The sequence below is a fragment of the Scyliorhinus torazame genome, chromosome 4 (assembly GCF_047496885.1).
Source record: "Scyliorhinus torazame isolate Kashiwa2021f chromosome 4, sScyTor2.1, whole genome shotgun sequence".
In the NCBI taxonomy this organism is placed as follows: domain Eukaryota; kingdom Metazoa; phylum Chordata; class Chondrichthyes; order Carcharhiniformes; family Scyliorhinidae; genus Scyliorhinus; species Scyliorhinus torazame.
Genome location: NC_092710.1, coordinates 288,728,806 through 288,743,953, shown reverse-complemented (window position 1 = coordinate 288,743,953; position 15,148 = coordinate 288,728,806). Strand labels below are relative to the sequence as shown.

General features: G+C 48.9%; 1 protein-coding gene across 3 annotated transcripts in view; it reads left to right on the top strand.

The window, feature by feature from the left end:
• The first annotated feature begins 2,351 nt into the window (after window positions 1-2,351).
• Window positions 2,352-15,148, top strand: part of hace1 (HECT domain and ankyrin repeat containing E3 ubiquitin protein ligase 1) — a 119,562-nt gene continuing 106,765 nt past the window's right edge. Inside the window, exon 1 of one of the 3 annotated variants that reach the window (XM_072499858.1) lies at window positions 2,352-2,521. In XM_072499858.1, coding sequence (XP_072355959.1) covers window positions 2,431-2,521 — 91 coding nt within the window. In that variant the 5' untranslated portion in view covers window positions 2,352-2,430. The remainder of the gene's footprint in view (window positions 2,522-15,148) is intronic. The other 2 variants (XM_072499856.1, XM_072499857.1) reach the window with 2 other exon arrangements.

Here is a 15,148-nt window from a genome sequence, read left to right as displayed (position 1 = left end):
AATTTCATTCACTCAGGAGTTTCACAGTAACTTCATTACGGTGTTAATGTGAGCCTACTTGTGACAATAATAAAGATTATTATTGTATGATTGTGATCTGTGTAAAGTCAGCCAGATATGGAACCGATAGAGCAGATCCGACTGGGATCTGATCAATATTGTAAATGTAATTGCTTCACAATAAACAAAGTTTTCTTTTGACCAACTCGGTTCGGATTCGTTTGTGGCTTACTAAATTCAAGAAGTCTTAATTGGAGGAACCAAGAGATGTCAGAGGGATGTAGGGCTGGTTAAAGCTACAAGGCTGCATGGCCACTGAGGGATTTGAACACAAGGAGAAGAGTTTTTAAATCAAAGTGTTGACAGACTGGGAACCAATGCAAGTCAGTGAGCACAAGGATGATGTTTAAAAAAATATATATATTTTTATTCAATTTTAGCAAATTTTCAACAAACCCCCCCCTTACAGAAAAAAGAAAAGCATAAAACACACAGATCAACATCGTACACTTATATCGCGAATTCCCCCAACGTACAACCCCCCCCCCCCCCATGAAACAATAATAAACACATACCCGAACCCCCCCACCCCCGGGTTGCCGCTGCTGCTGACCACCTCCTAACATTCCGCTAGAAAGTCTAGGAACGGTTGCCACCGCCTGAAGAACCCTTGCACAGACCCTCGAAAGGCAAACTTTACCCTCTCTAATGTAATGATCCCTGCCATGTCGCTGATCCAGGCTTCTACGCTTGGGGGCGTTGCATCCTTCCACTGTAGCAGAATCCTCCACCGGGCTACCAGGGACTCAAAGGCCAGATACCGGCCTCTTTCGCCTCCTGCACTCCCAGCTCGTCCGATACCCCAAATAATGCTAACCCCCAGCTTGGCTTGACCCGGGTGTTCACCACCTTAGACACAGTCCTCGCAAAGCCCCCCCAAAACCCATCCAGTGCCGGACACGCCCAGAACATATGGGCATGGTTTGCTGGGCTCCCCGAGCACCTCACACCTGTCCTCTACCCTAAAAAAACCTACTCAACCTCGCCCCTTTCATATGTGCTCTGTGAAGAACCTTAAATTGTATCAGGCTAAGCCTGGCGCAAGAGGAGGAAGAATTAACCCTACCCAGGGCATCAGCCCACAGCACAAGGGTGATGTTAAACGGGACTTAGGATGCAACTTAGGATGCAGGTTTAATAAGCTCAAGTTTAAGCACAGAATCATAGACTACTTACAGCACAGAAGGAGGCCATTAGGCACATCATGTCTGTGCTGGTTCTCTGAAGGAGCAATTCACCTCGTGTCACTTCCCCATCTTCTCCTTGTAGCCCTGCAGATCCTTCCTTTGCAGGAAATAATCCAATTCTGTCTTGAATTCTTGAACCTGCCTTCATCACACTCTTCGGATGAACATTCTAGATCTTAATCACTGACTATGTGAGAAAGACTTTCCTCATATCGCCAGTTTCCTTTGCTAATACCTTAAAGTTGTACCCTCTTTCTACAAATGTAAACAGTTTTTTCCTATTCACCCTGTCCACGGCTCCTCATGAATCTCCTCTCAAAGAACAAAGACAAAGAACATTACAACACAGAAAAAGGCCATACTGCCCACCAAGCGTGCACCGATTCAGATTCCTTATTTAGACCTACTATTTGTTGCCCAAACAATCTGTATCCCTCCATTCCCTGCCCTTTCATGTCCATCAAGATCCAGCTTAAACGTTGCTATCATGCCTGCCTCCACCACCTTCACTGGCAAAGCGTTTCAGGCATCCACCAGGTTAGGTGGATTGGCCATGTTAAATTGCCCCTCACTGTCCAGTGATGTGGAGGGTGAGTTACGGGAGGGCAGGAGAGCGGACCTGGTTAGAATGCGAGATCTCCCCTCCTTTTGAAACCCATGCGAATGAAAATCTTTAATTTCACGGCCTTCTGCCGCTGAACAAAATAAAGTAACCGAGGGTGAGCGAGAACTGTCGGCCGGGAACCTCGAGCAAAACCTGAAACTCTCAGCCGGTCTGACAGCGTCTGTGGCGAGGGCAGAGGAGGGAAGGGAGCAGCGGACCTTTCCAGTTCGGGTGACTCAGTGAGGAGGAAGCTGCCAGGGGCAACCTGACTACAGCCCCCAGAATGCCACGCGGCCGACCGCCCTCCAATCGGAGACGGCGCTGCGGCCGGAAGCGGGCCAGGCCGGGGCAGTCTGGGTAACGGGTTTAACGACCAGGGGTTGGGGCGGCTTTGTTGTGTGAAGCTCGGTGCCAGCCGGGGGCGAGTGGCCGACGCCCCGCCGCGATGTGGGCCAACGGGAGGCAGCGACGCGGCTGAAGGGGGAGGCGGTGGTGGAGGAGGAGGAGGAGGAGGAGGAGGAGGGCCAAGAGCCGTCGCCGGGCCTGTGCGCCTTTTTCTCGCCCGATTCGCTGCGGCTGATGATGGAAAGGGCGATGGAGCAGCTGAACGTGCAGCTGACCCGGTTGACCCGTTCCCTGAGGCGGGCACGGACCGTGGAGTTACCCGAGGGTGAGTCAGGCGAGGAGGGGAGGAGGGGGGGGGGGCGATCGAATTGACCCCAACCCCGAGGAAGAGTCACATTGGACTGGAGACGTTAACTCTGCTTCTCTCTCCGCACAGGCGCCGCCAGATTTGCTGCGGGTTCCCCCTCAATCTCGGCATTTTCTGTTTCAGATTCCCAACATCCGCAGGATTTTACTTTCATTGATCCCCTTGGCACAGCAGGAACCGTGGACAGTTTCTCGGTGTCCGCCTTGCCGACGCCTTGAAAGTGCTTGGGACACCTTGTTTGATCCCATGTTGACGGAAGGATGTGCTTACTTTGGAGGAGGAGGGGGGTTACAGCGAAGGTTCACTAAACTGGCCCCTGGGGTGAGGGGGCTGTCCTCAGCTGAGAGGATGAGTAAATTGTGTTTATGCCCTCGGGAGATTAGAGGAATGAGAGGTAATTCCATTGACGGGTGCAACTTTATGAATGGGCTTAATGGGGTAGATGCAGAGAGATTGTTTCTGCTCTTCAGGGAATCTAATGCCATGGTCTTCAGGGAATCTAATGCCATGGTCTTTGAGGAGAGGGGTGACAGCAGATTTAAAGAAGGGCGGGGGGGGGGGGGGGGGGGGTTGGGGAGACATGTATGTGAATAGAGAAAAGTACGAAAATGTGGACCAGGAGGGAATTTGTTTTTTTTTGGCTATTTACTATCTCTCACTGGGAGGCATGGTAGCACAGTGCTTTGCACTGTTGCTTCATAGTGCCAGGGTCCCAGGTTTGATTCACGGCTTGGGTCACTGTCTGTGCGGAATCTGCACATTCTGCCTGGGTTTCCTCTGGGTGCTCTGGTTTCTTCCCACAGTCCAAAGATGTGCTGTTAGGTAATTTGGACATTCTGAATTCCCCCTCTGTGTACCCGAACAGGTGCTGGAATATGGCGAGTAGGGGCTTTTCACAGTAACTTAATTGCAGTGTTAATGTAAGCCTACTTGTGACAATAAAGATTATATAATCTCCTCCAACCCTTTAAAATATGTCCTATGTTTTTCATGTTTGGAACGATCTGCCTGGACTGTACGTAGAATAATACTTTTCACTGTATCTCAGTACATGTCACAATAAATCTGAATACATACATTAACTCCGGGCTCTTAACATTCCGATTTTTAATCACTTCATTGGTGATTGTGGTTTCTGCTGTCGTCCTAAACTCTGGACATCTGTTCCTAGAACTGAAAGAGAGGGAGAGGAGTTTTTCTTCATACCTTCTTGAATTCTCTGCCTGGTGGGTCATTGTTGATTATTGGCGGAACCACAACTATATTCTGAGATTTTTGCCATGGGTGGGGTAAAGAGCCAGGATCAAACCTGGAACATTGGCGTTAATCTGATTCACATGGTAGCCATGTAGCTAACTGGGCTACCCCCCATCACCCCAATACCTATCTCTGACCAATCTACCCTCCTAAACCTTCTGCAGCTCAGCGCCCAAGTTTATTTGTAGTTCTCCTCTGAAGTGTCTTTGCTGTTACACTGTGTCAAAGATGCTGTATGAATCCAAGGTTTTGTTGTACAGTGCTGTGTTGCTAACTTTTGGTTGGTTCACTTGGCTCTGTTTTATAACCTTTGCTCTTGAGTCGCCAGGTATCTTTATGATACCGCCACGAGCTTCAAGTTCGAGTAATGACCAATAACTCAATACACCGATTAGTAAGATTTAAATCAAAGCACATTTATTATACACAGTAATCGCTACTCATGCACAAATTCTACGTCTAAGCTACTTCTACGACTAACAGGCCTGTACTTAACTTCTCCACTGGCCCACCAGGTCAGGGGAACAAATGGCCTTTCGTTCGGGTTCTGAGTCTGCTCTGCGGGTTTCGAAGTTGGTACGGATTGATAGCTAGGAGCGCCTACCTCGTAGCGAGCGTTGACTTAAGACTTATGATTTCTCGGCGGCAGTTGAACCGGTCACGGTCAATGTTGGTTCGCGTTGCTGGGTGACCCGGTCAAGAAGAACGATTTGAACTTGGGGGCTTAACTTTATAGTCCCCAGGGGATCGATGGGCGGTCTTGAGGTGTCCGTTAACCTCTTTTGTGTTGGCTCCTGCTGGCGCCGGGGAGTCTGGCTTAGTTTTTTTTGTCCCAAATGTTGCTATTGTTCCCGGGGATTGCTTATTAGTATGTAGATGGTTGCTACATTATTATGCAGATGGCTGCTAGTATCGATGCTGCCTGGGCCTTTGCAGAGTTAAATACACCGCAAACTTGCACCTGCTGGTTTCTGCCTGTGTTGGCTGAATTTCCCTTCAGCATTTGCCGTTCGCCATTTTAAATCGGGACTTGGCCAACTCAGGTGGCTACACTCCCTCTTTGTGATCCTAACGCGAAGCGTGAAGGATCACATAACTGCATTGCTTTCCATCCCCTGACCCGGCGAGCACTCTTCTCTGGCCTCTACACTGGCCATAACTATGCAAAAAATGTTTTACTAACAATTCTGAGGGGCGCTATGTCAAACAGGGACATGCATTACAAAGCAAGAAAATGGGAACCTCTAACTATCCTTAATAAACTACACTCATCAAACATTTCATCACACTACCTTCCTAAACCATACAGACAAAATCATAGCGGTTTTATACACATTTTCCTGGCTTGGCAATCAAGCTCAGGATTGTACAATTGCTCATGAACATTTCTTTATTTACAACAAAACGCAAATGAATGCTCTTTATTATAGATCGCGGGGTTCGGGGGTCTGGTCATATCCGAAAATAGGGCATCTTATTCTATATACCGGGGTGCGAGCGCGGTAGGCTCTCCTTCTCCATTTTCTCAGACGAATAGTCTGCACGATGCATTAGGGATTCTATCACGTAGGACAGAGAGTACCAGGTTATAAACCTGTCACACCAAGATAGTGTGGTGTCGCTTGTGACTGGGCTCTGGGTACTGTGGGGAAGTGAATCATTAACTGCTGGGGGAGGTGAGGTCGGGGTTCGCGTTCGCGCGCAACCAAATGTCCATTATAACGATGAGCCATGCAGAGGATGTCCTCATGTTCTTCTTCTTTCTCTTCTCTGGTCCTGGAGCTTCTGGAGTTCTGTGTGATCAAGCATAGTGTCTGTTACTACCTTGTGTTAATATCTCGTACGATAGCCTGTCTGTCCTTTAGTGCCAATTACTCCCTTTATAATTGGTCACTATGTGTGACTCCCTCATTTTTTTTTGTGCCAAAAACCGAATTTCAGGACAAGACGCACATAAAGATAATGAACCGGTGCGAGCCGTCTCGTGGACTGTGCGGTTTATCATCCCAATGTTTCAGGATGTAAATAGCAGAGGGTTGGCAACCTAAGGGTTACCTGAAACAAAACAAAACTGTTTGAACCACATTTTCCGAAATGAGGTGCGTATGGGCCGCGACGGGTAAGAGTTGGATGGAGTCCACCGGGAGGACGGCGACCAATGCCGTGTGTGCCCTTCCCGAGCGTAGCTGACCAGAGGGGGGGTTCCCTGGCAGGGCGGGTCCCAAGCCGTTTCTCCACTGCCTGAGCAACCGACAAGAACGGGCAAGAAATGTAGTCTTCGTGGGGGGTTGCTGTATTGGTTCCTTCCTCGAACCAGAAGAGCAGTTACGAACGGGGGTCTGTGTTTCCGTCGACAGACGGGTTCCTCTGAACTGGCGTCTGGGACCTTAACAAGTCTCTGTGGACAAACTAGTTCTGCTGAACTAGCGCCTGGCCAAACTAGTTTCTCTGACTGCCAGTGGGCGTCAGAAGGGTGGTGTCGTGGGGCCGTGGAAATTTTTTTTTCCGGTTGAACATACAACATTTAACAAAACACTCCAAACAACATAAACCATGCTGCAGGTTCCATCAGAAAGGACACCGTTTTCTCCCAAGCGATTCCTTTTAAAACATCATCTGGACACCTCAGTTATCGGTTGCGAACAGGGTCGCAAAGTGGTTCTCGTTTTGGGAGTCAGACTCAACGTCGTCATCTTCTCTCGGATGCCAAACTCTCAAGTGTACCAGGGCTGATCGGGCTGCATGGTGTGATTTTGGATTGCTCTCGTCATTCCGGACGAGTCAGTATGAATTATCTCTGTGCCAAAAGGTGGTGTCTAGTTCTGTGGGGAAGGAATCGGGGTCGTCATTGTAGGTCGGTGGTGGGGTTTGTTTGGGAAAGTGATCGTGAAGGGATCACTCGAATCGTGCTCAGAATCGCTGGGTGTCGGTCCTGTTGCATTGGGATAGTAGGGAGGTGTGCTGTGGCTATTGTCTGAGTCACAGTCGCTGTTCTGCAGTCTGTGGGCGTTCCGGGGCGGAGTGTATGTTTTGGGGGTGGAGTCGAGGTTGAGTCCGTGGCTGGGCTGGATGTGTTGGGTATGGTAGGGTTACGTTGGCTGTGGGCGGGGTGTGGTGTACTGCGTCGAGCATGACGTGGTGTGCGTGGTTAGACTGTGTTCCATATGCCTTCAGCTGGATGATATGGAACCACGCAGTCTTTCCATTGGGGTACTTTATTTTGTAGACGGAAGGGCTTACTTTGTCTGCAATGGAGTACGGACCCGAGTACTTTGGTGACAGGAATGTGCTGGGGTTGTATATGGAGAGCATGACTTGCTCTCCTACACTGAACTCAGTTGCATGCACTGTCTTATCGAAACAAGCCTTGCTCTGTTTCTTTCTTGTGCCCAATTTCACTGCGGCTGCTAGCTGAGCCGTTTTAACATTCGCCACCAATTGTTCTACTGCTTTCTCGTGTGTGAGGGCCGTCACTTCGGGGCTGGTCAAATCTAAACCTAATAAAAATTCTGTGCCTTTCATGGGGCGTCCGGTCATGAGAGTGTGTGGGGTGTAACCTGTAGAAGCTGAAACTGTATTTCGCAGAAACATCAGCACAAAAGGGAGGACTGAGTCCCAAGTGGTGTTGTTTTGCTGGACCATTTTTCTGAGGGTGGATTTTAGGGTCCGGTTCATGCGCTCCACGATACCACTTGACTGGGGGTGGTATGCAATGTGGAATTTTTGGGTAATGCCAAATATCGTGAGGCCGTTCTTCATGACACGTCCCGTAAAATGGGAAACTTGGTCGGATTCAATGCTGCGGGGGAGTCCCCATCGTAAAGATGTGGTGGGTTAAAATCTTGGCTGTGGTCTTTGCTGTGTTAGGTCTGGATGGGAATGCTTCCACCCATTTGGTAAAAGTGTCTATCACCACGAGTACATATTTATAACCATTCCTACAAGGGGGCAATGGTCCTATAAAATCAATCTGGAGGTTAGTCCAGGGGCCATTAACGGGTCGGGTGTGACTGAGTTGAGCTTTTTTTGCGTATCTGTCCAGATTATTCTGGGCGCAGATAAGACAATTCTCAATGTAGTGATTTACACGTCTTTTAACCTCGGCCACCAGCAGAGCTGCCTGAGGCGGGATCAATTCCCTGAATGTCATGGAATAAACAAATCAGTTGATTCCTGTCCTGTTCAGGAACCACATAAAGGGTGTCGTTTAACACCACACCGTCCTGTGTGGTCAGTGCATTCTTAAATCTATCATAGGATGCTGGATAGCTTCCTTTTAAAATCTCCCTGAGATTGCTGTCCTGCTGGGCCTGCACTAAATCCTCGATATTAGTCTGCGAGACCTGAACTGCAATCACTGGTGCGCTTTCGGGGGGGTGCCCAAAAATATCCGTGCCTGGAACCTGCTTTAGCCAGTGCGTCGGCCTTTACATTTCCGGGGGGGAGGAGCGAACTTTGACTATACCAAAGGTCCTGTTCTGTGCTCTCTCTAAGATGTGATGGAGCAATGGGGCTGAAGGGAGGGGTCTTCCGTCTGAGGAAACAAATCCTCTTGCTTTCCACAGGGGTATGAATTCTGTAAGGCTGTTGCAGACATAGAGGCTGGCCGAGTATATGTCTGCTGGGCTGGGGAAGGAATCTGGGTGATCCACTATGTATGCGATGGCCTCAAGTTCTGCCGCCTGCGCGCCTAAGTGTCCTGGAAGTTTTATTGCTATTTCTTCCAGGGCGCGTCCCTGCGTGTCCTCGACATAAATACCGCATCCGGTTATGCGCTTCCCTTCTAATATTGTGGAAGATCCATCCACATATATCTTTATGGGTTCGCACGTGTCTGTGTGCTTGGGGCTCTGGGTTGAACTGCCTATCTTTCTGGGGGGTGTTTTAGCAATAAAGGGGCCTGTGTTGTGGTGTGGAGAGATGATTTCACATTCATGGGGGGTTCCGGGGTACTGTAGGTTATCGACTAAAAAAGTGTGGGTCTTTGTCCTTTTAACCGTGATGTCCCGTCCTTGCAAAAGAAGGGTCCATCTGGCTGCTCTTCTCTGACTAACTGTACCGTCCTTGAGTTGGACGTCCAGTAAAAGTTGGGTGGGGGTGTGTTCTGTGAGGATTGTGATGGGGTTCAGTCCGGTAATGTACGAAAAATACTGTACTGCCCAGAATACTACAAGCAGGTGCCTTTTTCAGGCTGAAAATCCCTGCTCCACAGCATAGTCATAGAATTTACAGTACAGAAGGAGGCCATTCGGCCCATCGAGTCCGCACCGGCTCATGGAAAGAGCACCCCACCCAAGGTCAACACCGCCACCCCATCCCCACAACCCAGTAACCCCACCCGACACTAAGGGCAATTTATCATGGCGAATCTACTTAACCTGCACATCTTTGGACTGTGGGAGGAAACCGGAGCACCCGGAGGAAACCCACGCACACACTGGGAGGATGTGCAAACTCTGCACAGACAGTGACCCAAGCCAGAATCGAACCTGGGACCCTGGAGCTGTGAAGCAATTGTGCTATCCACAAGGCTACCGTGCTGCCCCGATCTAAAACTCTGGAGCGCGGGACAATCTTTTTACGACCCATTTCTCTTTATGAGCCTCCTCTGAGGGATCATAATTCGCACAAGCTTTTTGTCCTGTTTCTGTGGCATGGGCGATAAGGGTGCGGGTCCAGTTGGCCTTGTTGTCTGGGGACAAATGGGCGTGGTCTAAGTCTCAAAAAACTGCTGCGTCCAGCAAACACTGTGGGGTGTTCCTGAAGGAGCAGGGCCGAAAGGGTGCGGTCTGTGCTTGCTACCTCTATCGCCTAGGGGGAAAGCGGGTCTGGAACTTGTAGTGCGGGGGCTGCTATGAGTGCTTGCTTCAACGCATCCACAGCATCCGTATGCTGCGGAAGCCATTCCCAGGGGGGCTCCTTTCTTTAGGAGGTCTGAGAGGGATGTTGCCTTGCTGGTGAAACCGTCAATGTGGTTTCGGCAGTAGCCAACCAGTCCTAAAAACAACCGCAGGGCTGAAACATTCTGGGGAAGGGGCAATTTAGCAATCGAATCAATCCTTTTATGCTCGATCTCGGGTTTACCATGTGTGATAATTGTACCCAAATATATCACCTTTTCTTCCAAAATCTGGGCCTTTTTGGGGTTGACTTTACAACCAATTGCTTGTAGGAGTTCCAGGAGTTCGGACAGAAGCTCGATGTGCTCTTCCTTGGTGTCTGTCTGCAGTAGTAGGTCATCTACGTACTGGACCAGACATTCGGGGCGAGAAAATTTGGCTAAACCATTTGCCAGCTGTCGGTGGAAAATGGAGGGGGAGTTGTGGAATCCTTGTGGCAGGCATGTCCACGTGTACTGTTGGTTTTTAAAGGTGAAGGCAAATTTGTACTGGCACGCCTTTGCCAATGGAATGGACCAGAATCCATTACTGACATCCAAAACCGTAAAGAATCGGGAATTGAGTCCCTGCTTGAGCATGGTCTCGGGACTTGTGGCTACTGAGGGGGCTGCTGCGGGGGTGACTTTGTTGAGTTCCCGGTAATCGATGGTCAGTCGCCATGATCCATTGGGCTTTCTCACTGGCCAAATCGGGGCATTATTAGTGGAGGCTACTGATCTAAGTACACCATGCTCTAATAAGCTTTCGATTACTTTTGCGATTTCTCCCTCTGCCTCTTGAGGAAATCCATATTGCTTTTGGGGTCTAGGGTCAGGTCCTGTGATTTGTACTGAACCAGCCATCCGGCCACAGTTGTGTTTGTGGGTCGCGAAGGCTGTCCTGTTTTTCTGTAAAACTGCCCTAACCTGCTTGTCCGTGCTAAGCGTGGTCGGGTTAAACCAGAATTCGCCTACTGCGCGGATTTTGTTGGCGTATTCTCCTATGTTGAGCGTTGCGGGGGCTCTTGCAGACTTCGCCATTTTCCAGACACACTGGTTGACTGGATCAAATGATAGATTGTGGGAATTCATGAAGTCTATTCCCAGAATGTGTTCTGCTGTGTGGGGCAGGTCAACTAAAACTACGGGGTGCTTGGTGGTGATGGTGCCGATTTGAATGGGTACAGGGGCTGTGATGTGTCCCTGCTGTGAGTGGCCTGTAAAGCCGCTGAGGGTGATGGTGGCTGTAGTGGGCCACGTGTCTTTCTGGAACATGGTGGAGGAATTTATTGTGGTGCGGGACCCTCCTGCGTCCCATAGAAATTCGATGGGCTGTACCCGAATTCTTGCTGCAACTACCGGTCGTCTGGACCTATTCCAAATGGTGCCGCAGACCCAACTGGGGGAGCCTGAACACCGTCAGTCTGTTCTGGTCAGGTCCGTCTGATCTGAACGGGCGATAACACTATGAATGGGCCCTGTCTTTTTCTTACTCAGAGTGCCCGTCTGCTGGGCTCTCTGTGGCTTTTGTGGGGCATTGCACTCTCTTGCAAAGTGTCCCAACTGTCCACAGTTGTAACACTCCTGTGACTTTTGTGGGGGGCTGTTCTTTCCTTCATTTACCTATGCGGGGTTCTGGTGTGATTTTACTGCTTGTATGTCTGCTTCTGCCTGCTTTTCTTCGGGATTTCTAACTGTGGGTTTGTTCTGTACAGACTGCTCCCAAGCGCGGGACAATCTTTTTACGACCCATTTCTCGTTACGAGCCTCCTCTGAGGGATCATAATTCGCACAAGCTTTTTGTCCTGTTTCTGTGGCATGGGAGAGAAGGGTGCGGGTCCATTTGGCCATGTTGTCTGGGGACAAATGGGTGCGGTCTAAGTCTCCAAAAACTGCTGCGTCCAGCAAACACTGTGGGGTGCTCGGTTTTCTTTTGCCTGCATTTATTGAGGCCATCTACGGGGTCACCCCGGTTATACCCGATTGCATCCAGGATCGCGGTATACATTTCTGCAAGGGTGCCTCCTCCTACATTCTGTGGGTCGGGAAGGGCTGCTACGACCGAAGGGTCTAAACTTAAAACTGTGAGCTTTACATGCTCTCGCTCATCCAGGCCGTACATGGTCGCCTGCTGCTTTACCCTGGCAAAGAAATGGTGGGGTTCGGAGGTGGGGAGGTGTGATTTTCTCGCACGCGTCCCGTAATTGGGTCACTGTTAAGGGGGTGGTGTACAAAAATTCCATGTCGTCCGATGTGGCTAAGCGGTGGGTGGTTACTGGGTTCATTGGAGCCTGAACTATCTGCTCTGTGGGGGGTTGGGGCGCTTTCCGCTTCTGTGGCTTTCCCAGCGCACATGTTCCCTGAACATATCTCTGCGCTGTCTCATTTAACTCTTCCCAATCAGGGCCGTCTTCCTCATCTAACTTTGCTCCGAAGGTTTCCTGGAATCCTTTTTGGACTGAAAGGAGAGATTGCAGTTCTGCAATCTGTTTCCGGCACTTTGCGTGGTCTAGTGAGCTTTGTCTTTGCTCCGTGGTGGCAGCATGGAGTGCTCTTAACGCTGCCTTCAGGTCACTACACTGCCTCTGCAATGCTTCTACCTGCTTCTCGGTTTCTTCTCGTACCAGGACTGCACGTTGCATGTCCTGATAGGCCTTTTCATACTGGGACCGGAAGCTGCTTAAGTGCGCCAGACAAGACTGGTGGGCCCACTTGGCATCATCCACCTCTCCGTCTTTTGCTGCCAACTTCCTCCTCAACTCTAAGTTCTCTCTTTCTACCTCACTTACATCGACCTTGCTCATTCGATGTATGCCTTCTACCTCTTTCCGGAGCGTCCTAACGACCTCCTCTGTGCCTCGCAACTGTGCCAAGCAGGACACGATTGCCATCGGCTTGCGAGCCTTCCCTAAGCTCTTCTTGTGGATCTTGCTCAGGTTCTCCCACCAAGTATGTCCTATACTCCCGGGACCTGTTTCCTCGTTGTTACAGAATTCGCTCCAAAGGGGCCATCCTTTCCCTTTGAGGTACTTCCTGATTTCTTCCTCCCATACGGGACATTGTCCTACTCTACTGCTGCTGGTCGCTGCGACCGCAAATTCCTCTGGGTTCATGAGGCGTTGCATTGCCTGCATTGCCATCTTTCTTGTCCGAATGCTTCTTTTAAATTTGGAACAGGGGAGCTAAGGCTGTGCTGTAAATACGGGTACGGCTTTCACTAATTTCCGAAGTACAAACTCCCGACAGTTTTGTCGCAACAAAAAATCTATCAGTTTACCTTATAGACCCGTTAGTTACGCATGCATACACACACATCTGAATTATGAGGATTGGTCAGAACTGCTTGAACACTTGTGGTTTTATGTTCCCAATTGGATCTCTAATTCAAATTGTTGGGTTCTCCCGGAGTGGTTAAGCCACTTCTAGTTCGGGTCCCGTCAGATGTCGCCAGTAATATGTTGCTAACTTTTGGTTGGTTCACTTGGCTCTGTTTTATAACCTTTGCTCTCGAGTCGCCAGGTATCTTTATGATACCGCCACGAGATTCAGGTAATGACCAATAACTCAATGCATCGATTAGTAAGGTTTAAATCAAAGCACATTTATTATACACAGTAATTGCTACTCATGCACAAATTCTACGTCTAAGCTACTTCTACGACGAACAGGTCTGTACTTAACTTCAGACTGGCCCACCAGGTCAGGGGAACAAATGGCCTTTTGTTCGGGTTCTGAGTCTGCGGGATTTGAAGTTGGTACGGATTGATAGCTAGGAGCGTCTATCTCGTAGCGAGCGTTGACTTAAGACTTAAGATCTCTCGGCGGCAGTTGAACCGGTCACGGTCAATGTTGGTTCGCGTTGCTGGGTGACCCGGTCAAGAAGAACGATTTGAACTTGGGGGCTTAACTTTATAGCCCCCAGGGGCTTCCCGCCTTTCAGGGCGGACCCTGTACCTGGTTCTAGGTGATTGGACTTTGTTTCAATCGCTTGGTTCGATTTCTCCAATACTGGAGCGGTTCCCTGATCGATGGGCGGTCTTGAGGTGTCCGTTAACCTCTTTTGTGTTGGCTCCTGCTGGCGCCGGGGAGTCTGGCTTAGTTTTTTTTGTCCCAAATGTTGCTATTGTTCCCGGGGATTGCTTATTAGTATGTAGATGGTTGCTACATTATTATGCAGATGGCTGCTAGTATCGATGCTGCCTGGGCCTTTGCAGAGTTAAATACACCGCAAACTTGCACCTGCTGGTTTCTGCCTGTGTTGGCTGAATTTCCCTTCAGCCTTTGCTGTTCAGCATTTTAAATCGGGACTTGGCCAACTCGGGTGGCTACAGCTGCTCAATTAACAAAATTATCCAAGAGATTTACAGAAATTTAATGCACCATGCACACAGTCGGAAGTGGTTTGTAAAATATCTTGCACCAGATGCTTGCTATCTGTAGGCCTTGAAGCAGTGAGAATATTATTGCTTAATCATCAAAGCAGCTGCATTTGGATGGTCACTGGCCTGTTCTTAAGTGTACCATGCCCCATTGAGCAAACCGGTCCGTAACAACTGCTTTGTTACAGTAAACCGACAGACTAGCCTTGTTTCATTAGCATCTCTTTTGACAAAAAAAAAGGACAGCCTCTAATATAGCATGTTTCACATTGCCTGGCTGAGTTAAATACAGACATCTGTTTGTCCATGTTGTCAAATACGCATACAATTCAAGATGGAGCTGTGTCCATCATCTAGTTAACCACTTGAAAATATTCTATCATTCTGTTTTGAGCGATTGATATATCAAATCAAGGCTTTTTTTTTTTTGTAAATCAAAATATTTGCTATTATCCGTCTGCATTTTCTGCAGGAGCAGCAATGAAATTAAGGACAAAAGATGAGAATACTGGGAAAACCCAGGTCTGGAAGCATCTGTTGAGCGAGAAAACCGTGTTAATGTTTCGAGTCCATTTGACTCTTTCTTCATTTGAACTAAAAGATGTTATACTGTAGCTGGGAGAGATGTAGCAAACGTAAGAACAAGAGGCAGAATTTCTCCTTAAACCTGACTCACATCTTGCAAATAAAAGGTGTGGCCATGGATACTTGTATCGGCCCCAGTTCTGCTTTCTTTTTTGTGGGGTGTGTGGAGCATTCCTTATTCCAAATCTGGCCCGCTTCAGCAAATTTTTTCCGGTCACATCAATGATTGTATTAATTAATGCCACTTCATGCTCTCGTCTGGACCTTGAAAAAAATGATCAGTTTTGCTTCTAATTTCCACCCCTGTCTCACCTTCACATTGTCCATATCTAACACTTCCCCTGTCCTCTGTCTCTCCATTTCTGGTGATAAACTTACCACTGATATTCATTACAAGCCCATCGACTCCTACAGCTACCTCAACTACAGCCCCTCACGTCCTCGTTCCTATAAGGACTCTCCATCCCATTCCCTCAGTTTCTCTGC